The sequence below is a fragment of the Tursiops truncatus genome, chromosome 16, assembly GCF_011762595.2.
Source record: "Tursiops truncatus isolate mTurTru1 chromosome 16, mTurTru1.mat.Y, whole genome shotgun sequence".
Lineage (NCBI taxonomy): Eukaryota > Metazoa > Chordata > Mammalia > Artiodactyla > Delphinidae > Tursiops > Tursiops truncatus.
The window spans coordinates 33,712,669-33,739,494 of NC_047049.1; the positions used below are offsets into that span (position 1 = coordinate 33,712,669).

The 26,826-nt window shown below is 38.4% G+C and overlaps 1 protein-coding gene across 1 annotated transcript in view; it reads right to left on the minus strand.

Moving 5' to 3' along the window:
• Nucleotides 1-16,175, minus strand: part of KIF11 (kinesin family member 11) — a 49,621-nt gene extending 33,446 nt beyond the window's left edge. The window contains exons 1-10 of the mRNA XM_019939636.3: nucleotides 15,882-16,175; nucleotides 11,875-12,007; nucleotides 11,543-11,640; nucleotides 11,376-11,454; nucleotides 10,463-10,648; nucleotides 10,221-10,345; nucleotides 7,647-7,737; nucleotides 6,852-7,094; nucleotides 5,348-5,443; nucleotides 1,749-1,837 (exon numbers count right to left, since the gene is read on the minus strand). Of these exons, the coding sequence (XP_019795195.1) occupies nucleotides 1,749-1,837; nucleotides 5,348-5,443; nucleotides 6,852-7,094; nucleotides 7,647-7,737; nucleotides 10,221-10,345; nucleotides 10,463-10,648; nucleotides 11,376-11,454; nucleotides 11,543-11,640; nucleotides 11,875-12,007; nucleotides 15,882-15,958 (1,217 nt within the window). The 5' untranslated portion in view covers nucleotides 15,959-16,175. The remainder of the gene's footprint in view (nucleotides 1-1,748; nucleotides 1,838-5,347; nucleotides 5,444-6,851; nucleotides 7,095-7,646; nucleotides 7,738-10,220; nucleotides 10,346-10,462; nucleotides 10,649-11,375; nucleotides 11,455-11,542; nucleotides 11,641-11,874; nucleotides 12,008-15,881) is intronic.
• Between the last annotated feature and the right edge of the window lie 10,651 nt (nucleotides 16,176-26,826).

Below are 26,826 nucleotides of genomic sequence, written 5' to 3' on the forward strand. Positions count from 1 at the left end.
CATTCCTAAATCCAGGGAATAAGCCTGACTGGCTCAAGACAATCAGGGAAATTCAACTCCTTTGCCTTTGTATTGGTTCATACAAGGACATAACTGAGGACTAAACTAATCAACAAGTGATGTTCCCCTGGCCAGTTTTGATGGTCAAAGGACAGGCAGCTTCTCATCCACATGAGACATGAATGAGAGAAGGTAGCTGTTCTGCTGCTGACCATCTTCCCTGATGAACAGCTAGCCCTAGAAGAAAGTTACCACTCAGGACAGGAAACAGGATCCTTGAGTTACTGGACTAAATATCCTTGCTGCTTTAAGTCAGTTTAAGTTGGGTTTTCTAGCATTCTGATACCAAACTTAAAATATAAAATGTTTTTATTGAATAAGATATAACATATAAAAAATATTAAAATGATAGAAATAGGGACACCTGTAAAGTGAACACTTGAAAAAAAATAATGCAGCACTAGTGTGTATGGTAGAGGAGTATATCTGAAAACCAGAGAAACAGAAAAAAGAAAACATTTTAAAATATCAAGTTTAAGAATTAAGTGCAAATTTACAAAAGATTTTTGTAAAAATGTTTTTGCCAACTGGGTATGGGCCATGAAAGGAACAAACAAAACTAAAGTCACATAGGAAGAATGAAAGGAGAATTATTGTTTAATACCCTACAATACACAATATAAATTTGAGCATTTGTAAAACTAACATATGAACAACAATCAGGAGGATATAGCACATTATGGTAATTGAAAATAAATGGAAAAAATGAGTTTATTAAATGATTTATATACCATTAATTAGAATGATCATGTAATATAACATCTATAAAAGAGTAAAAGGTTATATTAAAATGCTTTTGGTTATTATCAAAAATGCCCTGTGAAAGTCACCCTCCTTAGTATCAAGGATAAACGCATTCAGGAATTTTCAAGTTATAATCCTTAGCATCCCACTTGCCTTCTGCCTCTGTTATTATTGTTGTTTCTACATAAAGCTTCAGTGGAAACTTTCCTTGAAACAAACTACTCCAGGGTTAAAAAGTGAACAGAGGGACTTCCCTGGTGGTCTAGTGGTTAAGAATCCGCCTTTCAATGCAGGGGATGCGGGTTCGAGCCCTGGTCAGGGAACTAAGATCCCACATGCTGCGGGGCAACTAAGCCCGCATGCCACAACTACTGAGCCTGTGTGCCACAACTAGAGAGAAGCCCATGTGCCACAACTAAGATCCTGCATGCCGCAACAAAGACCCGACGCAGCCAAATAAATAAATAAATATTAAAAAAAAAAAAGTGAACAGATTAGTGGTTGCCAGGGGTTAGGGATCATTGGGGAAGAAGGGTTAATGAATATGACTACAGAGGGGTAGCAAGAGCAAGATGTTTGTAATGATAGGATAAATCTGCATCTTAACTGTAGAACTATAGCAGATCTACAAATGCAATAAAATGAGGTAGAATTATACACACACATTGTACTAGTGTCAATTTCCCAGTTTTGATACTGTACAAACAGTTACTTAAGATGTGGGAAACTGGGTGAAAAATACATAGGACCTCTGTACTCTTCTTACAACTTCATATGAATCTATCATCATCTAAAAATAAAGTTACATAAAAAGAGTTTTAAACTGTTTCATAACTACTTGTTAATGTCAAAATGAAAAGAAGCATCTATAGGAGGCACTTCAAAGAGCCTATTACCAGAAAATGCTTACTCTTAGAAATTAATTCCCATAGCCAAGGGCTTACCTGAAATTTTCTTCAGAAATGTACACTCCATTTTTTTCACGGGCTGCAGCAAGATCTCGTTTCAGACGCTCTATCTCTTCTGTATACTCCTATGCAAGAAGAATGTCATGTCAATGTAACACTTCAGTTTGGGGAAGATATGCAATAAATAAAACAAAGTTAGCCCTCCTATGTTTTTTAAAGCATAAAAATGTATGATAAAAAGTCATAACCATACTTTTCATTCAATATTAATCTGTTTAGAATAAAGTGTTTCAACAGCTTCCAAAACTCCTTTAAATGCACTCATTATAAAAATACAGGCTTCTGAAGAAAAAACACAACCTCCAGTACCCAGGTTGGTCTCTAAATAGCATCTCACATTAAAAGGAACCAGGATTTCTTAGAGAAGCGTCTGACTCTAGGACTGGGGCAAGAAACATTCAGGATGAACCTACAACATCTTGTCAAACAAAATAGGAAGAAAGCCAAAGAAGCCTAGGCTAGTGAAAAGGACTCAAGAACCCACTTAAGAGGTACCCACTGACCAAAGATGGGACAGTTTGAACATCAGTGAGGATATTATAACTACAATTGTAGTTAGTATAACTACAATTGGTAAGCACAAATATTTTAAGTCCATGAGTTTATAATGATGTTAAGAAAGCTGGGAAACCAACTCATTACTCTCAAAACTGTCAAAGGAAATGAATCAAGCATTTGTCCTGCTTTTCCTATAAGAATTATACCCTTGGGTAGCTGAGGGAAAGTTCCTCCTTATGGAGGTAGTCCAGCAATCAACTAAGAAAGAATAATTGAATTAGAAAATTATCATTTTGCGATCGTTAAAGAACTAATGGATCAAGTCACTTGAATATAATCAATTTCCCTCAAAAAGAGAAAGAACCACGTTCTGTGCTTCCTAGTGGGAGAACATACCACCACCTATGAACTAGTTTGGCCAAAAATATATAAATAAATAAAACCTGAATCTATCAAGCCTCAAAATCCAACTACCAATTTATAGAAAATATGAAGAATAGAACATGTCAAGATAGTACAGGAAACTTCTACAGGACAATAATACAGATACTTCCACAAATACATTATATGAGGGAAAGTAGATGGAAGAAGAACCAATGTATTGAAACCTAAAGATAGATCAAAAAGTTGCAAAGGGTAAACCTTAATTAGATCCTAAAACAAACTATTAAAAATATACACTGAAACAATTGAAATTTTTAAAATGACTGAATATTTTATCATCTTAAAGAATTACTGTTAAATATTTTAGATTTAATAATATTAGGGTTCAAAAATTCAAGTGTCTAAATAAAATTAATGCTTATAAAAGAGCCTGGCATTTTTATAACAATGAATATAAAATCATTGTAGTTTTCCTCAGGTCCTGACAATTTTGAGGCTCTTTATGAAAAAAGAGGTTTTCTCAAATAAACTTCCTTTAAACTGATTCCAAGAGGTATTACACTGCTGTACACCTGAAATTAACACAACATTGTAAATCAACTATACTCCAATAAAAATCTTTTTTAAAAAGCTACGGTAATTAAAACTGTATATTAGTGGACGGACAGACATAAATCAATGGAACAGAATAGAAAGCCCAGACATGTGCCCACACAAATATACCCAACTGATTTTTCACAATGGTGCAAAATCAGTTTAATGGAGAAAACATAGCTTTTTCAACAAAGAATGCTAAAGCCATCCAGACACCCCACAGGTGAAAAAAATGTACCTTGATCTATGCCTTATACAAAAATCAACTCAAAATGGATCATGAAATTAAATGTGAGATGTAGAAATACAAAACCTTCATTTAAAAAAAAAAAAAGGAAAAAATCTTCAGGATCTAGAGGTAGGCAAAGAGTTCTTGCAATTGACACCAAAAACACAATGCATAAAAGAAAAAAATTGACAAGTTAGACCACATCGAAATTATAAACACTTGCTCTGCAAAAGCCCATAAGAAGAGGATGAGAAGAAAAGTACAGCCTGGGGGATAATAATTGCAAACCATGTTTGTGACAAAGGACTAGTATGTAGAATATATTAAAAACTTTCAAACCACCACCACCACAACAAATAATCCAATTAGAAAATGGGCCTAAAAACATGAACAGACATTTTACCAAAGAGGGTAACAAACAGCAAATAAGGACATGAAAAGACATTCAACATCATTAGCCAGTACAGAAATGTAAGTTAAAACCACAGTGAGATATTATTTATTACCTACCATACTCATCAGAATGATTAAAATGAAAAATAGTTACAACACCAAATGCTGGTAAGGATGTGGAGAAACTAGATGACTCATACATTGCTAGTGGGAATGTAAAATGGTATAGCCGCTCTGGAAAACAGCTTGGCAGTTCCTTAAAAACTTATCATTCAATTACCATACAACACAACAATTATACTCTTGGGCAATCATCCCAGAAAAATGAAAATTTATGTGTACACAAATTACTGTAAACAAATGATCAAAGCAGTTTTATTTATAATTGTGAAAAATTGAAATCAGCCCATATGTCTTTCAACAGGTGAATCTGACAACAAACTGTATGTATGGTATACACATACCATGGAATATTCCTCAGCACTAAAAAGGAAAATCTATTGATATGCACAAGTCAGGTGAACCTCCAGGGAATTATGCTGAGTGAAAAAAAGGCAATCCCAAAAGTTTGCATACTATATGATTCCATTCAATAACACTTTTGAAATGGCAAAGGTTTAGAAATAGAGTACAGATAGTGGATAGCAGAGATTAGCGAGGGGAGGTGAAAGTGGGAAGGAAAAGATTATAAAAGGGCAATGAGGAATCCTTATTATGACGGAACTGTTCAGTATCTTTACTGTGGTGGTGGCTCCATGAACCTACACATGTGACAAAATTGTATAGCATTAACTAAACACACACACGTGAATACAAGGAAAATTGGGGAATGAGATCAGTGAGTTGTTATTAATGTCAATATCCCTATGGTGATTTTTTACTATATTGTTTGATAAAATGTACAAAGGATCTCTCTGTATTATTTCTTCCAACTGCATGTGAATCTACAGTTACCTCAATAAAATCTTCAATTAAAAAAAAAAAAAACTATTACCAAGAAAAGGAAAACACAAGCCAGACTGGGAGGAAATATTTACAAATAATCTCATAAAGGGCTTGTATCAAGAAGATATGAACAACTCTTTACAACTTAATAAAAAGACAACCCAATTAAAAATTGGGCAAAGGATTTAGTAGACATTTCACATAAAAGATATACAAATGCATAATAAACATGTGAAGATGCTCAATATCTTGCATTAATGAATAAGATGTTTATTCATTAGGGAACTGCTAATTAAAACTTCCTTGAAGCACCATTATATACTTAAATTTTGCTGACTTGATAGAGCTGGTAAAGTCAACATATTAGCATTAGAAAAAACATTTTAACACATAGGGTATTTAGTTCAAATCATTAGATGAAAAGCCTTACCATAGGCAATTTAATAAATTTTTTTAACAATTATCTATTTCAGCTCCTCATTTTCACATTTGTCAAACAAGATTACATTACTCCACAAAAATTCACAAATACCTTAATCAGAGCTTTTTTGGTGAGTTTCTGGTTAACTTCAGGCTTATTGAGTATGTTCTTTGCTCTGTGAGCATATTCCAATGTACTCAGAGTTTCCTGTGATGAAAAGAAAAGGCCAATTACCGAAAATACTAATTTTCAACAAGAGAAGCCACCACAATGAGAAGCCCACGCACCGCAACAAAGAGGAGTCCCGGCTCACCGCAACTAGAGAAAGCCCGCGTGCCAGCAACGAAGACCCAACACAGCGAAAAATAAATAAATAAAATTAATTAATTAATTAAAAAAAATGTTTAGACTTAGATTTTGGTGATAGTTGCACAGCTCTGTGAATACAGTAAAATCACTGAATTATATACTTTTAATGGGTGAATTTTATGGTATGTGAATTATATCCCAATAAAGATATTTTTTTAAATGAAAGGGGAGTTAGAGACCTTATAAAAGCTTTTCCTAATTCCATTTAAAGCACATAACCCAATATAAGATTTTACCATCTTTGTTGCTTCTCTTGGTTTTCCTACCTGTTCCCACACATCCAACCCCATCTTCAGTGCTCTCTAAGCAGCCTCTAAAACAGCAGCATTCACTTAACCCACTTCTAGGTCCTCAATTAGACCATCCACTGCTAATGACCACAGCAATTTTCTTTGAAGACTGTGTGGAAAAATGCAATTAAGTAACTAGTTTGGTTTTTTTTTAATTGGGGTATAATTGCTTTACAAAGTTGTGTTAGTTTCTGCTGTACAGCAAAGTGAATCAGCTGTATGGATACATATATCCCCGCTTTTTTGGATTTCCTTCCCATTTAGGTCACCAGAGAGCACTGAGTAGAGTTCCCTGTGCCATACAGTAGGTTCTCATTAGTTATCTATTTTATACACAGTAGTGTATATATGTCAATCCCAATCTCCAAATTCATCCTACCCACCCCTCTAAAGTAACTATTTATTTTATTTATTTTTTTTAAATTTTTGGCTGCATTGTGTCTTTGTTGCTGCGTGCGGGCTTTCTCTAGTTGCGGCAAGCGGGGGTTACTCTTCATTGCAGTGTGTGAGCTTCTCATTGCGGTGGCTTCCCTTGTTGCGGGGCACGGGTTCTAGGGTGCGCAGGCTTCATTAGTTGTGGCACGCAGGCTCAGTAGTTGTGGCTCACAGGCTGTAGAGCACAGGCTCAGTAGTTGTGGCACATAGGCTTAGTTGGTCCGCGACATATGGGATCTTCCCAGACCAGGGCTCGAACCCATGTCCCCTGCATTGGCAGGCGGATTCTTAACCACCATGCCCAGGAAGTCCCAGTAAGTAGTTTTTTAAGATTAAAAATTGCCAGAAAGGAGAAAGACAATTTTTCCAGTGGTGTCCTCCTCTACATGTCCACATGCAATGCTCAGATTCTTTTTACTGTAGTATAGAATGAATGAAGCCAATTGATGAACTTTAAAAATATGTGATATTAAATAAGAATTATAGCTACTACACTTCTGGATACCTCTCAAAGAGCTTACCTCAAGATTGAGAGATGCAGGAGAAACTGTTGCAATTATAGATGTTTTTGTACGTCCCCCAAGAGAGTCCTGGAGGATTCTAGTTAGTTTAGATTCTCGATAAGGAACATGAGGTGTTCTTTCTACAAGAGCAGTAATAACCCTTCCCAAAGTCAACAGGGATTGATTGATATTTCCAGCTTCCCGAGCTCTCTTGTCAACTGCTCCAGAACGTCCAATGTTTTCACTTCCTGCAAGATCAACCTTAAATTTAAAAAATAAAAGTGAGTTCTCAGTCTATTGGATTTGGAATAGAAGACTTTCATTCTCCTATTGTACATAAATATATTAAATAGCCAGTAATTTTTCTATAATTAACAATCCACTACAAACCTAATAATCCAGTGACTACAAAAATATTGTCTATAAATACAAACCTTCAAGCTGCTTTATGAGGTGATAAAGAATGAAACATTGGAATAGAACTACCATCTGACCTAGCAATCCCACTTCTGGGTATGTATCCAAAGGAAATGAAATCACTATCTCAAAGAAATATCAGCACTCCCACGTTCATTGCATTATTCACAATAACCAAGGTATGAAACAGCCTTAGTACCCATTGATGAATGAACAGATAAAGAAGATGTGATGTGATACACACATACACACTTGAATATTATTCAGCCATGAGAAAGGATATCCTGCCACACTGTACATTTTAAATACTTAATTTTATTTGGCAATTATGCCTCAATAAAACTAGAAAAAAAAAACAGAAAGAATGAAACAGTGGTTATTAATGTTGATGCTTACCAAGTTCAACTTTCCAATTTTAACAAGCTCCTCTCCATCAGTTGTAGTTTCCTTCATATGTATGGTAACAGAGAAAACTGAGTGGGAACGACTAGAAAACAAGACCAAGTTGCCCAGTCATTATACAAAACATTATTTGCTTTCTATAAAATATTGAAAACAGCAAAGAAAGATCTAAATCCACCAGGGTAGAAAAAGATAGTATCAGAGAAGATACCAATAAGATTTTGGAAGACAGTGGATGAATAGAATGCTAGGTTTTTGTTTTGTTCTACCTGCCCCCCGCAGGGGAGATCCCAAAAGGGAAGGCTTGCAATCGATCTTTCTATTTATAAGAACCACTTGAGGGGCTTCCATGGTGGTGCAGTGGTTAAGAATCCGCCTGCCAGTGCAGGGGACACGGGTTTGAGCCCTGGTCCAGGAAGATTCCACATGCTGCAGAGCAACTAAGCCCGTGCACCACAACTACTGAGCCTGCGCTCTAGAGCCCGAGAGCCACAACTACTGAGCCCACGCGCCTAGAGCCTGTGCTCCGCAATAAGAGAAGCCCCTGCAATAAGAAGCCTGCACACCGCAACGAAGAGAGCCCCCCCCCCGCAACTAGAGAAAAGCCCGCGCACAGCAATGAAGACCCAACGCAGCCAAAAATAAAAATTTTTTTTAAAAAAGAACCACTTGAAATATGTCATTACCATAAATTCAAACAGCACCAGGCAAGCCATCTGATTACTCCCCTTCAAAGCCAATTGTTCTAAAAGTACATTGCTCTGCTTTGAGAATGTCATCAGAGATAGGTAGCTCCTTCCACTGAACAGCAGAAATTAGTAAACAGCGTTTACCAAAACACTACAAGATAATCACTGCTAGACTATAAAGTTTTCCAAAGTCTGTCTTATGCTGTATATTGACATTCAACTTTTATCTGAGAGATATCAAAATCATACAGACAACCAAAGACATCATTCCTTTCTGCATCAATGACATTTGGTAAATGACATTATGTTTGTTAATGTCATTGATGGTTGGCATATGGTAATTTTTAATTTCCTCATTTGTACTTTTCACGTTACTTGGAAAATTTTACAATAAGTATCATTTTTACAAAATTATTTGAATTATTTTATATAACAGAAAGGAGGAAGGGCACATGGAAAAATATAAACTATAGATTTGAATTATAATATGCATCTCATATTCTCCTACCATAATTTACCCATTCCTAATTGAAGATTATGGAATTAATGCAATTAAACACAAAAGTCAACTCTGATTTTGGAAAAGTGAATTACATTTTCCTTCTCTTTATCACATACATTCATAAGAAGAGATCTTTATTGCAGTCTATGTACGAAAAAGGGAATCCTTAATTATTCAAATTTACAGAATAATAGGAATTTTATATTTCAGAGAAAAGTATTTAGAGAAAAGAAATTTTCTTAAGTTCATTCCTCCAAATTCTAAATAAAGTTATAAACCAATCATTTAATGAAAATGGAAATTTCATTCTATGATTGGTTTATAACTTAAGTTTTTAAATGGAAAGCTATTATAGGAAAATGTAATTAAAATTTTAATAGCACACATAATTCCATGATCTTAATTACTTTCATCTTATGCTATTTTTCTTCTTTCTTTAAATGCATACATATTTTTACAGAGTTGCAATTATAATCATTATAGCATATTGTAGAAATGTCCAACTATAAGACAGCAAAGAAATGAGAGCCCTAAAAGTCATTTTGTAGCTCAGGGAAAATGATACTCAGATAAGTTTAACTACCTGAAGTAACATATTTAGTTAACTGCAGAACTGGAACTAAACACAAATATCTAACTCCTAATTCATAGCTCTTTCAATTACATTCTGATGTTTCCTTCAAAGACTAGCAGAAAAAAAATCACCTCTGACTTAGTGAACTGCATTTGGAGAGTTTGCGATGCATCCTATAAGGGGTTACTATCAAATATGCCCCTTTCTCCTCTTAAAAGCCAGTGTTAGTGACCATTTGTCTTCCTACATTAAAATGAAGCCATTTGGGGAAAAAAAAAAAAAATCACGTTGCACAACCTAAATATATAAAATTTTTGTCATTTATACATCAATAAAGCTGGAAAAAAATAAAATAAAGTCATTTGATTTTCCTCTAATCCTTACTCAAATCAGAGGTTTTCAAACTGTGTTCTCAGTATACTGAGAGGCTCCAGAAAAGTGCTCAGGGCAAACCTTCCTAAGGCTGAGGAGGTTAGCCTCTGAGCATCCTACTGCCAAATCAACTACAGCCGCCACATTTTAATCTGGGCTCCCATGTATAATTTCATTTGGGAAAAGAAATCTTCTCCTTTAAAAGACTTAATACTTCTGCTCAAGTTCAACTTGTCTTTGTTCTCCTTTCAACATTCTCCCAACATTGGTGCTCTCCCTATAAATCTCAAGCCAATTACTAAGGCATGCAATCCAGCATACAATCTAGACGTGTGACTCACATACCTTAACTCACCCCACTGTGATTCCCCAAGTTCATAATTCTTCTTAAAAAGGAAATGGAGCGGTGGGGGAAACAATGGCTTTCTCACCTAGAGTAGGCATTCATCAAAGTTGCTGCAGTTGTCCTTTTTGCTGCCCCCTTCTCCAAAATTTGATAGACTTCATCCTTGTTGTGTACTGTAATTTCTTCTAAACCTTTGATTATCACTCCCCTCTGACAAAATATCAAAAAAGCATCCATTAGATTGGTTTTTATATATATATATATAGACTTCTCAAAGTATCACACGTTAACATTTGGAGTCATTTCATTCTCAAAGACTGAAGTTACCTTGTTACGAGGATCATCAAACATCTGTAGTCTCTCAGAAACGTCAGAAGATGGATTAAGGAGATCAAAAAGCTCTTCATTATAGATTTCCAACAGTGACACTTTGACTGAAAATTCAGTACCATTATCAGTAAGTTTCTCAAAAATTTGATGAAGAGTACGTGGAATTATACCAGCCAAAGGATCCTGAAATTGTAACATTAATAAAGACTTTAAAGAATGCCATTTACTGCAATAGTTAAAACACATATAACAAGGGCCTCCTTTATAGTATATTTAAACATAAGTATGTCAAAACAGGTTTAAAAACAAAACAAAACTAACCTGTTGGAGAAGCCAAGCCATTTACAACAGTCTGTTTAATAGTAATTATTCTTCCTTACACCTTCCACAAATCTGTCATTCCTGTCAGCCACTTTATGCCTGAGCATTACACAGAAACCAATTGAACCAAGCTACTTATAAAGCCAATTTCAATAATCCTTTCCAAATTTTCTCATGAGAACATAACACCATCATTTTAATCAGAAGTGTTCATCTAACAGTATATTCTCTAATTCTGACTAACTTTATGATACTAACTCCCGCACTGCAAGGTTTTCCCCTTCAAGCCCTACTCACATTCTACTTTCCCACAATAGTCTGCTCCAACTATTCTCTCCGAAACAGACCCTTCTCTTAGCACTTAACTGTGCCATATGTATTGCTCCTCTCTCTCCCAATAAGAATGTATGTTTCTTAAACAAAAGCCATACCATATACTTTAATTTTACTGTAGTAGTAGTTTATCCTAAATTCATGTTTGACATGGGTACTCTGATCTTTTCCATTTCAAGACAGGCCTTCAACCAAGTTTTATTTGGATATACTTCAGCCACTTTAGAGACAGAAGTCTGTTATAAACAATAAATACCTCCTCCCAAGTATATTCTTCATTAGGTGACCTTTCACCTTCCATTGTAAAGGTTTTTCCAGTGCCAGTTTGGCCATATCTGTCAAAATTAACAAAAGTGTTAAACAAAAGAACGAATACACACATCTAAACCTTTTCATCAATTTGAAAAATAGTGTTTCACTCACGCAAAAATAGTGCAGTTATAGCCCATAATAACTTCATCCAGAATTGGACAAACGACACTTCGATAAACGTCAATTTGTTTAGTAGATGCTCCAAAAACCTATCCAAAAAAAAAAAGGCATTTCTTAAAAAAAAAAAAAAAAACACTTCAGAATTACTTAATAATTTTGTTTTTAATATATTAACTTATTCAGCCCACTAGAAACCATTTGACAACTTAAAGGATTAACTGAAATTTGTAACTGTACACTAGAACCTACAGAAAATATGTGTACTAGGATAACTTTACATTAGTGAATAATAAAGAAGTAGAAGCATTTTAGGAAGTAAGTACCATATCAAAAGTATATGTTTTCCTCGAGCTTTTGTCGGCCAATCCTCCAGTTCGTACACTAACTTCTTTCCGTATGTGATCACATTCTACTACAGAATGGGCATTAACTTTCCGCTCTGCCAAATTAAATGGTCTGTAAAAAGAAACACAGAAGGTTATTCATGAACTCTTAGTTATCTGGTTATTGATGACATTTTTGTTAATACCTCAGACAAGAACAATGTGAAGCTTTAACTACACTGTTGGTGATAGAGATTAAATGAGGAGTAAATGACACTGCTAAGGCAGACAGCAGAATTTTAAGTGTTTCAAATCCCAGAAATAAAATTAGTTTTTTAAAAAGTTTTGAAAGACATGTACAATTTTGACAGTTTCTTGGAGTAGATGCTAACAGAATTAACTTGTAAAAAATGCCAAACTTATTTTTTAGAATTCTATTTCCACTGTTCTTAGAATCCAGTCAAGTTAGGTTATGATGTAGTAGAAATAACATACCAGATTTGCCTTCAAAATATTAACCTGCCAGTGGATAAATGGCACAAAATAAAAAACAGATTAAAATAATGACTAATACGTTGAGTGCTTACTAGGTGCCAGGTACTCACTGTTCCAAGTTCCAAACTGTTCCAAGTTTGTCCTCACAGCACTGTGAGGTCTAGTGGGGAACAGTGACATAAAACAAGTGATTATAAGAGAGGTGATGTTTAGAAAGGGTACGTAAAAGGTAGGAACATACAGCAAAAGTTTAATGTGGCCTTAATTGGGACAGGGTGGGATAGGGGAGAGGCATGGGTGATGGGAAAGACTCCCTGTGAAGTAATCTAAGATAATAAATGCCTCCTTAGGCATTTCAGTAGAGTGAGGACTCTCCATCCAGTCTGCTTGGGCAATGTAGCCCATTGTGCCTGTCTTCTCATTTGAAAATTAAGGTTGGTAATAGTACCAACCTCACAGTGTAGGGAAAGAAATCCTGTTTAATTTATTGTTTCCCCAGTGTCTACTACTATGCTTAGCACACAGTAGGCATGCAAATATCTGTTATACTACACTGCTTAATAAATGTCATCCTAAGGGGAATGATGGGAAAGCTAAAAAGAACCATAGTCCACAGAATAGCATCCATAAGATATTGATATACTTAACGCACATCTGGTCCAAGGGGAAAGGTGTACTCTTGACCTGAGTTCATTTTTCCCATTCATTATCACATACTGTGACAGGAAACACCAAATAGGAAATTATCTTTCCCCTCATTACTAGACGAACCAAGTTGCTATTTATTTTAAGAAGGATACCTCAATGTCCTCTGGTATGCCCCACCCCCTAGCATGTTTGACCGGTCAGAAGACCAAATTTGTGATCCTGGGAAATTTAACTCAGTAACTTCCAAGTAATATCTGGTCATGCTGTCATTTGTCAAATGTACTGAAACCTACACAATGCACATAAGTCACAGTATGCAGTATTATTAAAAGTTCAACAAAATTAAGTCAAAACCAACTTGTACTGAGGTAGGACAAAAGTATCAAGTGGAATGAATTCCTCTCATATGGTTAAAGCTTTTCCAATTGGTCTAATCTCTTGCCTGGATGTGTGATTAAGTTACCAAATGAATACCATTCAAGCTGTCAGGGCAGAGTAGTAGAAATTCACACAAATCACACATTCCTAAGAGTTATCAAAGCTCCCAGAGAGAAGCTTAAGGGACTGTTGGCACTGCAATAAAGAGTGCTGCTAAGCAACTATTTTCCTATCCAGACTTCTTTAATTAGATATTGCAAGGTTTCTGCTGATGACACTAGCAAACCCATCAATTTTAGTTGGCCTCAATACAGTATATTAAAATTCAAACAACCAAAATGGTAAACAAAGACTGAGGATTTTAAAAAAAAAGTCGTGTCCAGCAGACTTTTTGAATGAATTGCTAAATCCATTCATTCATTCCATAAATATTCATAGAGTTGTTGTACAAGTAAAGAACATCGTAAAGATTGTATTCATTGTAACCAAGTAATGAAGTCATCTCTCTTCAAATTTTGCTGATCTCTTAGGCTACAATAAACTGTGCCAATTAAAAGTTTAAAACTGGGGGAAAAAGGCTTCCCTGGTGGCACAGTGGTTAAGAATCTGCCTCCCAATGCAAGAGACACACGTTTGAACCCTGGTCCAGGAAGATCCCACATGACACGGAGCAAATAAGCCCGTGCACCACAACTACTGAGCCTGCACTCTGGAGCCCGTGAGCCACAACTACTGAAGCCTGCATGCCTACAGTCCGTGCTCCACAAGAGAAGCCACCGCAATGAGAAGCCCGCACACCGCAATGAAGTGTAGACCCCGCTCACTGCAACTAGAGAAAGCCTGTGGGCGCAGCAGCAAAGACCCAACACAGCCAAAAATAAATAAATTTAATAAATTAAAATAAAAAAAAAAACGGGGGAAAAAATCAGAGAAGAGTATGTGACAGAAACCACACGTGGCCTGCAAAGCCTAAAATATTTACTATCTGGGCCCTTTACAGAAAAGATTTGACAACCTCCGAGGGCCTCATAAGTTGTTTATTTAGTAAAGTTTAAGGACATGTTTGCATTAGGAAGGCTATTTGAAAAAGAAAAGGCTAACTTGAAAAGAAAAACATCTCTTTATACTGAAGTTATTGTAAACATTAGACACAACCTAAGCACTTTTCATTAGTGATAAAGTAAAAGAAATCTCTTTTAAGTTAAGCCTTGAAATGTATGGAGATAATAAACATGAAATTCAGGATAATGTTTAACTCTTGGGGTAGAGAAAAGGGATGTGGAGGGATACGCTGGGACTCTAGATGTAATGATTGTTCTGTTTCTAATCTGGGTGATGGATACGCAGATGTCTGTTTCATTGTTCTCTATAACTTTTTATAGGTCTGACATATTCTGTAACTAACAATAAAAATGAAATTAAAGAAAATGAAGCCACACAGAAAAGGTAATACCACTTGACTTTACTAAACGATCAAAATCATCTAAAACTGCATTTGAATATAGGCTGTTTTTCTAATCTTCAAAACAAGTAACTATTAGCAGAAGCCCTAGAGTGCAACTAGAATGTAATTGGCTAGACTTAAGGTTACCACCAAATGTCTTCTCTGGCGCCTACTTTAGAAAGTTAGCTATTACCTTTGATATCTACAACTCAAGTCACCAAAGCTGTGTAGGCAATAACCTAAGAAAGTTTGTTAATACACTTTTTAAATAACCTTTTAATTTTAGAATACGTTTGGATTTACAGAAAAGTTTCTGATAGTTGGTAGTTTTTAAAACAACAGCAGCAAAAACAGACATACAAAACACACAAATACCAGTAAACTATGGAGGGCCTCAAGTATCTTCAAGTATGTCCTTCCTCTCCTAGCTCATTTTAAAATTGGGAAGTGATATGGAAACCACTGGGAAATGTAGCAGAACTTAAGTTTTCTCCTTGATCGTAAAACCATAAACTCACTCTACAACTTAATTTTTAAATTTTAAATACAGTGATGTTTACTTTAGTAGGGATTAAGGAAATACTGCATCTAGAATAAAGAGAAGAGGGGACTGATTACGTTTTTAGAGGTGATGGAGGGGATGGCAATCCCAACATAAGTGCTAAAACATCTGTAAAGTAGGTGTGCAGTCATCTCCAAACGGACCAACTGCAAGGAGTGACACCTAAATCTCTGTCGACAGTAGTTTTTTTAGAAAAGAACACATTTCACTAAAGAACGGCGACCAAATTCTCCTTCTGAATAGCAGTTTAAACTATAAGCTCAGATATAAATTCCTTTCTTCTGAAAAATAAAGAAAAAATACGAATTTACTCCTCACAGCAACCTGGTGTCATTTTATCAAACAGAACGCAGATAACTATGAAACAGGAAGGTCTGGTCCCTTCAGAAATTGCAAACAAAAGCCCTCTCTCCTCGGACCGCGCAGGAAGGAGCCCTGCAGCAAAGCCCGGGGCTCGGAATCCTGCCAAGCTCGGCCTACCTGCATCTCACCACTACTTGGATGTTCTTCCCCTTCTCATCTTTCTTCTTCGCAGATGAATTCGGCTGAGACGCCATGACGGTCCCCGCCGAAAAATCAAGGCCTGGTCGCGGACTCGGGCGCCGTGGGGCGTGGAGCGGCTCGGCGGCCGGCGAGGACCCGGGTGCCCTTCTCCCCTGTCGGGTGCTGGCGTGGCCGGGAAATCGCTGTCCACCAGGGACTGTGACTGGCCCCGGCGTCTGTCCTCCACCCGCCCGAGCCTTCGAATCACCAGCCTAGTATCCGCCCGAAGCCCAGGAAACCAAGCAACGACTCGGCGCCTCAATTTGAAAAAGGAGCCGAGTCTCCGGGCCAATTGCAGCGCAGGCGCGCAAGGCACCATGGGACGCGGTGTAGACACCTGATCCCGCTCCCGGGGCGTGGCCCGCTGGAAAGTAAATAGCAGATCCGACCGTGCCCTCCTGGAACTCGTAGTCTAGTGGGAGAGACGCCGGACTTGGTAGTGTCACACTTAAACTTGCTCAATTTGGTCAATTATATCGCGTCTGTAAGCCAAAATTTTCTCATCTTCAAAATGGGAATAATAGCAACCGTCTCAGAGAGCTGTGTGAGAATTAATGAGGTGGTGCGGGTAAATAGCTTAGACTAGAACATGGAAGCGCTCAGGAAGGCTGGCCGTGATTGTAATTGTTATTAGATAATTGTAAGAGAGTGCTGTGGAAGCACAGAAGAGAGAGGTCCAAAGGAAGCCCCTTTCTCGGAGGAAACGTCCAGACTAGTTTTGAAGAATAATTAGGAAGTGTTAAGGCTACCACGGGTACGAAATCGTGACGAAAAGGACACTGAATGTTACTTTAGGACTAGGAATTTATCCTTTAACTGATGAGAAATCGTCATCCCCAAATGATTCCAAGAAAGAAAACAAGATCAGTTTTGCTCTTTCCGACAGCCGTCCTGCAGTAACTGCTGCAGGCTCAGGGCGCGCTTCCCCCTGTCTACGTGGCGCAGCGTCGGGCAGGGTCTCGAGGAGGTTGCGCAAATGCCCGCCCCAGTCAGCCTACAAATCCCGGCAGCCCGCGCACCCTGGGCCGGCTCGCACGCAATGACCGCTGGCTTCCGTAAGGGTACTCTAGGCGTTTCGGCAGTGCTTGGGGTGACTCGACCAGCTTAGGTGTGGGTTCTGGACCCAGGAAATAATGAATCATGGGCCTGTGCCATAGTCGGCTCTGGGAACTGTGCTTCTGGGCCACACTTAGGCCACGGGAACCTAGATATCGTAGTTTCTTTCTTTTTTAAAAAATTAATTTATTTTTGTTTGCGTTGGGTCTTCGTTGCTGCGTGCGGCTTTTCTCTAGTTGCGGCGAGCGGGGACTACTATTCGTTGTGGTGCGCGGGCTTCTCATCGCAGTGGCTTCTCTTGTTGCGGAGCACGGGGTCTAGGTGCATGGGCTTCAGTAGTTGTGGCGTGCGGGCTCAGTAGTTGTGGCTCACGGGCTCTAGAGCGCAGGCTCAGTAGTTGTGGCACATGGGCTTAGTTGCTCTGTGGCATGTGGGATCTTCCCAGACCAGGGCTGGAACCCGTGTCCCCTGCATTGGCAGGTGGATTCTTAACCACTGTGCCACCAGGTAAGTCCCAAGATACATTGTAGTTTCTTAAGTGACAGCCAGGTGGGGTGGAAAGCTCTCAGGCCCCTTTAAGTGTTCCTCTGCTTATTAACCTCCTACATTCCCCCAAGGAAACATCTACATCTACAGCTTAGATGGATGGTCCTCTCCATCCTGCATAGCCAGGTGTCTACTGATATCTCCTCTTAGATGGCTCACCAGCATCTCACAATGGACCTGTCCAAAACAGGTCCCCCCTTTACCCCCCTTACCACCACCCTAATCTTTCTCATTTAGACACGTGGTGCTAACCAGACCTTTGATTCCTTTCTTCTCCGTGTCTAGTGCAGTCCTGTTGCTTTTATCACCTCTGCCCTCCACTCTATTCCAAGTCTCTTTTATCTCTTCCCTGAGTAACTGTCCTTAACAACCGACTTAACAGGTCTCGCTGCTTCTGCTCTTTTCCATTCCCACTGCATTCACTCAGCAAAGGGAAGGCTATTTTTAAAAAACGAACAGATTATGCCCTTCATGTACTTTATAACCTTACATTAGCTTCTCATTGTATACCTAGGATAAAATCCAAACTCTTTACCATGTTCTGTAAGGCCCTTGTCAGGAAGGGAAAAATTTCTCCCTTTACCCATGCTGAATTCTTGTTGTTGGACTAATGAAATAGACACAAGACAGATTAACAGGCAGAAAAAACTAATTTTAATTGGAGCACAAGGAAGTCTCATAGAAATGGGACCTAGGAAGTGGCCAAAGCAGGCAGCTTGTAATTTTTAGACAAAGAAACAATAAATTTATGAGAAATTGACAGAGAAACTGAGTTTGGGGTGCTCAATTAGCAAATAATCTAAACAGAGTTTAGGCTTGGGGTAGCAAATTAAAGAAGTCACAAGATCTGTTTATATAGGCTTCTTGCCTGAATTCCCTGTCTCTGGCGATAAGGGTGTCCTTTTACCTCTAGATGCAGGGAGTGCACCTTTCACATGAGAGGCTTATTTCCTGCTCACAGGGAGACAGAAGGGTCAAAGTGTCCCTGTGGCAGTGACCCTTTCTTAAGTAACTTTATTTCCAAATCATCAATATGCCACTGAGGTACATTTTGGGGGCAGCCTATCATGGGCCCCAACACCCTCATGATCTGGCCTTGGCCTATACAAACAACTCCAGCCTCTATCCACACAGCTTACTACCGTGCTCCAGAACTCCTAAGCTCTTTCCTGCAGCCAGACCTTTGTATTTGCTGTACCATCTCCCTACAACTCTCTAGTTTGGCTCCTTGCATGGCGTACCCATTCTCATCCTTTGGATCTCAACTCAACTTTCTCTTTAAAAACACCCTTCTTGACCATTCTATCTAAAACATATTCCTCCTTTAATTTTCTGTCTCAAGATGCTGATTATTTCCTTCATAACACTTACTATAATCTATAATTACATTGTCACTGTATTGTCTATCTACCTTGCTAGAATGAAAGTTTCTTCAGGGACTGTGTTTTGCTCAATATTCCCCGACCAGGGATGGAACCTGTGCCCCCTGCAGTGGAATCGCGGAGTCTTAACTGCCAGGGAAGTCCCTCCCAGTGTCTTGAATGGAGCCTTACACAAAGTAGTCACTAAAAAAATATATGAGTACCTGTAGGAAATTACTTAACCTCTCTCAACCTTGGTTTCCCTGTCTGTAAAATGGCGATAATAATCATTACTATTATTGTAAGAATTAAAATAATAACATGTGTAAAGTACCTGGCACATAATAGGTCAAGAAATGTTAATTTCTTCTCCTTTTCTTTCTCATTAGTAAATATCTAAACTATATTTAAGGAATTCCCTGGCAGTCTAGTGGTTAGGACTAAGCACTTTCACTGCTGGGGCCCAGGTTAGATCCCTGTCCAGGAACTAAGGTTCCACAAGACGCGTGGCACGGCCAAAAAAATAAAAAAACAATATTTACATTAGCTGACATTCGGGTTGATGCAAGAAATTGAAGAGTCTCCATTTGTTAATAGTTATAGCTGCCATTTATCTAGGGCTACCATGTGTCAGACTTTATGAAAGACTTTGTGTGCACCATCTTATTTAATCTTCAGAACAACTCTTTGAAACAGAAACTAGTATTTCTCACTCTTTTATGAATAAACAGGCCAACTAAGTATATTGTCTGTAGTCTACAGCTAATAAATAACAGAGAAGGAACTCAGAATTCTTTCTGATCCCAAATCCCAGATTGTTAACTGCTATCTCCCTCACCTAGTTCACCTAATTTTTTCATGTGGTCAGTGCACCTGCATCCCATTTTCATCATACCCTTATTGAGTTGCTTATTACAAGCCAGGCATTGTAGAAATAGGCTGAATTATAGTTCCTGCCCTCGAGACTAGACTAAATCTAACGGAGATGGCCAGGGTCTTATGGAAATTTGTAAGAGTTTTGTTCCACTAGGCAGGTGGCTGTCATTGATATGTTATTTTACACTCTCTGTGGAGCTCAAACTACTCAGGTGAGTCAACACTTCTCTCTTGAAAGTTCGCCCATGTTTAGAAATTATTTTTAATACTCTAGGAATAGTTAACCTAAATTCTACCAGTGCGATATCATTGGCCATGTGTTTGACCTGGCATTCTCTCTTTCAAGAGTATGTATATTTCTTGTATAAATTATTTTAAATTGAATTTTATTTTTCTTAAATTAAAACGTGGACATAATTTTGAAAGTTAAATAGTTTCTAAAGGGCTTATAAAACAACAACAAAAAAACTATTTCCCTGCTTTATCTCACCCCAATCCCTCCAGACCTCCACTCCAGAAACAACTACTTTCAACTTAGCTACTTTTCTAGCATTTACACATTTTCATTTTTTTAAAGAATTTGTATGTACTGTTACCTTTTGATTAATCAATTTTAGACTTCATTTATTGACTTCCTCTTATGGAAGATGAGGATTTAGTTCTCAAACTTTACTATCCCCTCTGCTTTCCCTTCCCCATACCCCCAATATTACAATTTTTGTTAAATCAAAGACCTGTATTTAGGTTATACGCCTACTCATAGCTGAGCATTTGAATCTAGTGAGATTATGTTTCCTTTACTTTTTGTCTATTCTAAAGTTAATAACTGCCCAGTTTCGTTTGATTAGTTTTCCTTATTTTCCTAATTCTTCCTATAGCCCCTCAGTAAAACTTTCCACCAATTCAATCACAACAGAAATCTATCAGTTTCAAGTTGTTTGTAATTGAACTGCTTACTCTCTAGGCCTGTACCAGCTGCCATCCTAGGGTTTCCCTTGGCTTGTTTTTGGTTTTTTCCTATTTATTTATTTATTGGCCATGCTGTGTGGTATGCAGGATCTTGGAATTCCCTTTGCCAGTTTCCTGGGTTGGAGATCATGTTTTCTGGATCTCATCTGTGTACTCTTTCCTGCTTTACTCCCTTATTTACTCATGTAGCTTCCTGAGAAACAGTGCAGAGGAAATAAATTTCTTGAGAACTTGCTTCTCTGAAAATGTTTTTATTCTACTGACTCTTGATTGCTGAGTAGGTTATACATAGAGTCCAGATTCTAAGTATTTTTACTTCAGATTTTTTTTTTGAGAGGTGTGTCAGTTTCCTATGACTGCTGTAACAAATCACAGCAAACTTGGCGGTTTAGAACAAAAGAAATTTATTCTTTCACAGTTCTGGAGGCTAGAAGTCTGAAATCAATTTCACTGGATCAAAATCAAGGTGTCAGGGACCTCCCTGGTGGTGCAGTGGTTAAGAATCCTCCTGCCAATGCAGGGGACACAGATTCGAGCCCTGGTCTGGGAAGATTCCACATGACGTGGAGCAACTAAGCCTGTGTGCCACGACGGCTGAGCCTGCCCTCTAGAGCCCGTGAGCCACAACTTCTGAGCCCACAAGCCACAGGTACTGAAGCCCCAGCGTGCCTAGATCCCGTGCTCCACAACAAGAGAAGCCACCGCAATGAGAAGCCTGCGCACCACAATGAAGAGTAGCCCCCTCTCGCCACAACCAGAGAAAGCCCGCGGGCAGCAACAAAGACCCAACACAGCCAAAAATTAATTAATTAATTTTTTAAAAAAGAACATCCTTAAAAAAAAAAAAAATCAAGGTGTCAGCAGGGCCAGGCTCCCTCTTGAGGCTCTAGGGGAGAATCGGTTCCATGTGCCTTCCAGCCTTCTGGCGGCTGCTAGCATTCCTTTGCTTGTGGCACATCACTCCAGTCTACCTCCATGCTTTCACTTCTGTGTCAAATCTCCTTCTGTCTCTCTCTTATAAGGATACATGTGATTACGTTTAGGGTCTACCTGGGTCATCCAGAATACTCCCCCCCATCTAAAGATCCTTAATTTAATCACATCTGCAAAGTCCTTTTTTGTTTCATAAGGTAACATTCAAAAGGATTAGGATATAAATATCTTTGGGGGGACTGTTATTCAGCCTACCACAGGAAGAATATCATAAAAATACCTTATTTATTTTGATGCTGTTCTGTTAAATGCCTTAATGCTGATAAGGAACCTGAATTTATACTCTAATTTTTTTTTAAGAGCTTTGGTTAGCTGATTAAACAAGCCAATACAAATATCCCAAATAAGATTAAATGTAGTGGACTTCCCTGGTGGCACAGTGGATAAGAATCCGCCTGCCAATGCAGGGGACACGGGTTTGAGCCCTGGTCTGGGAAGATCCCACATGCCGCGGAGCAACTAAGCCCGTGTGCCCCAACTACTGAGCCTGCGAACCACAACTACTGAGCCTGCGCGCCTAGAACCGGCGCTCCGCAACAAGAAAAGCCACCAAAATGAGAAGCCCACGCACTGCAACGAAGAGTAGCTCCCGCTCTCCGCAACTAGAGAAGCCCACGAGCAGCAACGAAGACCCAACACAGCCATAAATAAATAAGTAAATAAATGTATTTTTTTAAAAAAGGATTAAATGTAGCTAGGGACTACCCTGGCAGTCCAGTGGTTAAGACTCTGCACTTCCACTTCCACCGGTTTGATCCCTGGTCAGGGAACTAAGATCCCGCATGCCATGCCGTGCAGCCAAAAAAAAAAATTTTTTTAACGTAGCTTTACTGTGTTCTCTATCAAAAGTAGATTTCTCTTTCTGTGAGCTGTTACACGGGACCCTCTAGCGGTCAGTGGTTTTATTGTATAGCCCGTTTATATCCATCACAAACACAATCATCCAATATTTGTATAATTGTCTGGGTTGTGTAACTTGATATAGATACTTGTGTGAAGTCATAAAACATGGCTAGAGTAGGAGATAGTGATAATTCATTAATTACACTCTCATTAATCACTTCAGAAATAACTGAACTTTGGGCTTTGAAAAACTCACTGATTGGGCTTCCCTGGTGGCGCAGTGGTTGAGAGTCTGCCTGCTGATGCAGGAGACACGGGTTCGTGCCCCGGTTCGGGAAGATCCCACATGCCGCGGAGCGGCTGGTCCCGTGAGCCATGGCCGCTGAGCCTGCGCGTCCGGAGCCTGTGCTCCGCAACGGGAGAGGCCACAACAGTGAGAGGCCCGCGTACCGCAAAAAAAAAAAACAAAAAAAACTCACTGATTAAAATAATCAATATTTGTTCTACAATCAGTATTTAGTCTACAATCAGTAATTATTCCACAAATACTTTTTAAAATCTCAGTGTGGAGATACCACCTCACATACACTAGGATGGCTATATTTTTTTAGAAATGGATAATAACAAGTGTAAGGATGTGGAGAAATTGGAATCCACACACATTGCTGGTGGGAATGCAAAATGGTGCAGCCACTTTGCAAAACAGTATTGCAGTTCCTCAAAAGTTTAAACGGAGAGTTACCACATGACCCAGGAAATCCACTTCTAGGTATACACTCAGTAGAAATGAAAACAAATGTCCACATAAAAACTGTACACAAATATTCAATTGCAGCATTATTCATAATAGGAAAAAAAGTGGAAACAACCCACATGACCATCAACTGATGAATGGATGTTTTAAAAATGTGGTATATCTAAGCAATGGACTACTTACTATTCTACAGTAAAAAGGAATAAAGTATTGATACATGCTACAACATGGATAAACCTTGAAAAGACTATGCTAAGTGAAAGAAGCCAGACACAAAAGACGACATATTGTATAATTCCATTTGTATAAAATGTTCAGAGGACTTCCCTGGTGGTCTAGTGGCTAAGACTCCACGTTCCCAGTGCAGGGGGCTTGGGTTCAATCCCTGGTCAGGGAATTAGACCCCGCATGCGGCAGCTAAGACCTGACATGGCCAAATAAATAAATAATTTTAATAAAAAAAAAATAAAGTGTTCAAAATAAGAAAATTCGTAAAGACAGAAAGTAGATTAGTGGTTACCAGGGTCTGGGGGAGGGTGGCATTGGGGTGGTGGTGACTGCTGATTGTGTTTCTTTTAGGGGTGATTAAAATATTCTGAAATTAGTGGTGATGGTTGCACAACCTTGTTAATATACTAGAAACCACTAAATTGTACACTTTTAAATGGCAAATGTTATGGTAAGTGAATTATATCTCAGTAAAAAAATTCTTCAGTGTGATTTTTGGTATTTGAAACAGAAGTACTTCTGCATCTTCTCTCTACAGTGATTAATTTTTAAACACAGAAAGTGTTTCTGACAAAAAATATGACTCTAGACACAGACCTTACACTCTTCACAAAAATTAACTCATAGTGGATCACAGATGTAGATCGATTTTTGTTTGTTTGTTTTTGTTTCATTTTTTGTTTTTTTGGCCACACCATGCAGCTTGTGGAATCCTAGTTCCCCAACCAGGGATCGAACCTGTGCCCGTGGCAGTGAAAGTGGGAGTCTTAACCACTGGACTGCCAGGGAATTCCCTGTAGATCGATTTTTATTTTTAATCTTTTTTTTTTTAATTAAAAAAAATGTTTGGCTGCGTTGGGTCTTTGTTTCTGCACGCAGGTTTTTCTCTAGTTGCGGCGAGCGGGGGCTACTCTTCGTTGTGGTGCGCGGGCCTCTCATTGCGGTGGCCTCTCTTGTTGTGGAGCACGGTCTCTAGGCGCCCGGGCTTCAGTAGTTGTGGCTCACGGGCTCTAGAGTGCAGTCGCAGTAGTTGTGGCGCACGGCTTAGTTGCTCGGCAGCACGTGGGATCTTCCCAGACCAGGGCTTGAACCCGTGTGTCCGTCATTGGCAGGCAGATTCTTATCCACTGTGCCACCAGGGAAGCCCTGTAGATCGATTTTTGATCTGTGGTTGGTTGAATCCAAGGATGTGGAACCTGCTAATATGGAGGACCACCTACACTATACCAAGTTATATAAGGGACTTGAGCATCCGCAGATTTTGGTATCCACGAGAGTCCTGGAACCAGTGCCTGTGGGTACTGACGGACCACTGTATATACCCAAAGAGACTGAACACTTATGTCCACACAAAAACCTGCCTGTGGATATTTATAGCAGCTTTATTCATAATTGCCAAAACTTAAAAGCTGCCAACATATCCTTTTAGTAAGTGATATATCCAAAGAATTGAATATTGTTCAGCCATGAAAAGCAATGAGCTATCAAGCCATGAAAACACATGGAGGAAACTTAAATGTGTATTCCTAAAAGAAAGAAGCCAATCTGAAAAAGCTTCATACTGAATAATTCCAACTATATGACATTCTGGAAAAGGCAAAACTATGGAGACAGTAAAAAGAGCAGTGGTTGCCAGGAGTTAGAGGGGAAGTAGGGATGAATAGGCAGGGCACAGAGGATTTTTAGGGCAGTGAAAATACTATGTATTATACTATAATGATGGATACATGTCATTATATATTTGTCCAAACCCGTAGAATATACAACATCAAGAGTGAACTCTAATGTAAACTATGCACTTTGGGTAGTAGTGATGTTTCAGTGTGGGTTCATCAATTGTAGGAAATGTACCTCTTTTGTGGAGGATGTTGATAGTAGGGCAGGCCATGCAAGTGCAGGGCCGGGGAGTGTATGGGCTATCTCGGAAACTTTCTCTCGCTTTTCCTGTGTACATAAAACTGGTCTTAAAAAAAATAGTCTTTAAAACCTTGAAAAAAAAAGTGCTTCTGTTCATTTCAGAGCTTTATTTTTACCTTCACAATAAAGAAAAGCATTTTAAATAGGCATCCTACTAACCTAGTGCAGAATTATTGAAATGTAAATCTGTGTTTTGTTCTCACTGTATTTCCTTCCAAGCAGGAAGCTAGGTCTTTTCGAAGAATAATTTAAGGATGGCAGGCGTTTGCTACTATCTTGGACCTTCTATGTGAAACCTGTTGGAAGTTATTAGTAATCTGGAGAACTTAGTGTTTTCTATAAACCACCAACTCACCAACATTTGATTTTCCATAGTAATTAGTTTATACCCATGATTATTACTATAATTTTTATGTCCTTAAATTTTACCCTAAAAACTATTATAGCAGATATGATTTTGCAACCACGATCTTGGGTGGTGTAAGAAATATCACATTACTTTATTTTATTTAAATGATATTAAAGGTGACCCTAAGTTCCTCTTCCACCTGGAAACTTCAACCTTGATTACTATTGCAGATCCCCCCCACAACTCACACTCTGGGATGTGCAAAGGTCCAGGGGTTTCACACAGAGAAAAACACGTGGGAAGAGCCCTCCAGACTTTGATTTATATGAGTTACTTCTGATGTACCTATTGTGCAACCACATATAGCCCCTGAAGAGTGGGAACTCTCCTGCTTTTGTGCCACCATTAGGACAAGGGCATTGCTGCCCCAGAACTTTGAAGACAGTGTTTTCTAGGTTCTGCTCCTGCTGAGAAGTCCATAGCCATTCTGACTCCCAGTCATTTGTTTGTGGCCTTTTTTTTTTTTTTCTCTCTCTCTCTCTCTGGAACCTTAAATAATCTTCTCTCTCCCTTCAACGTGCTGAAACTCTGCAATAATCTGACTTGGTGCGCATCTGTTTTCACCCACTGAGCTGACATTTGGTGAATCCTTTCACTCAGGCAACTCATTTCCTTCAGTTCTGGAAAATAATTTTGAAGTATCCATTGAATATTTCTACTGGTTTCCTTTTTTTTTTTTCTGTTCTTTCTTTCTTAAACTCCTATATATATATATATATATATATATATATATATATATATATATATATATATATATAATAGATTGCCACTACCTAGTGATTACTATTAATATTTTGATGTATTTCTTTCCAATGTCTATGTTTTTAGTAATTGAAATCATAGTTAAATATGTAGTTTCACAACCTGAATTTTTATTTAACATAACTTAAACATTCTTCCAAGCACTAAAAAAGTGTTCATGGGGCTTCC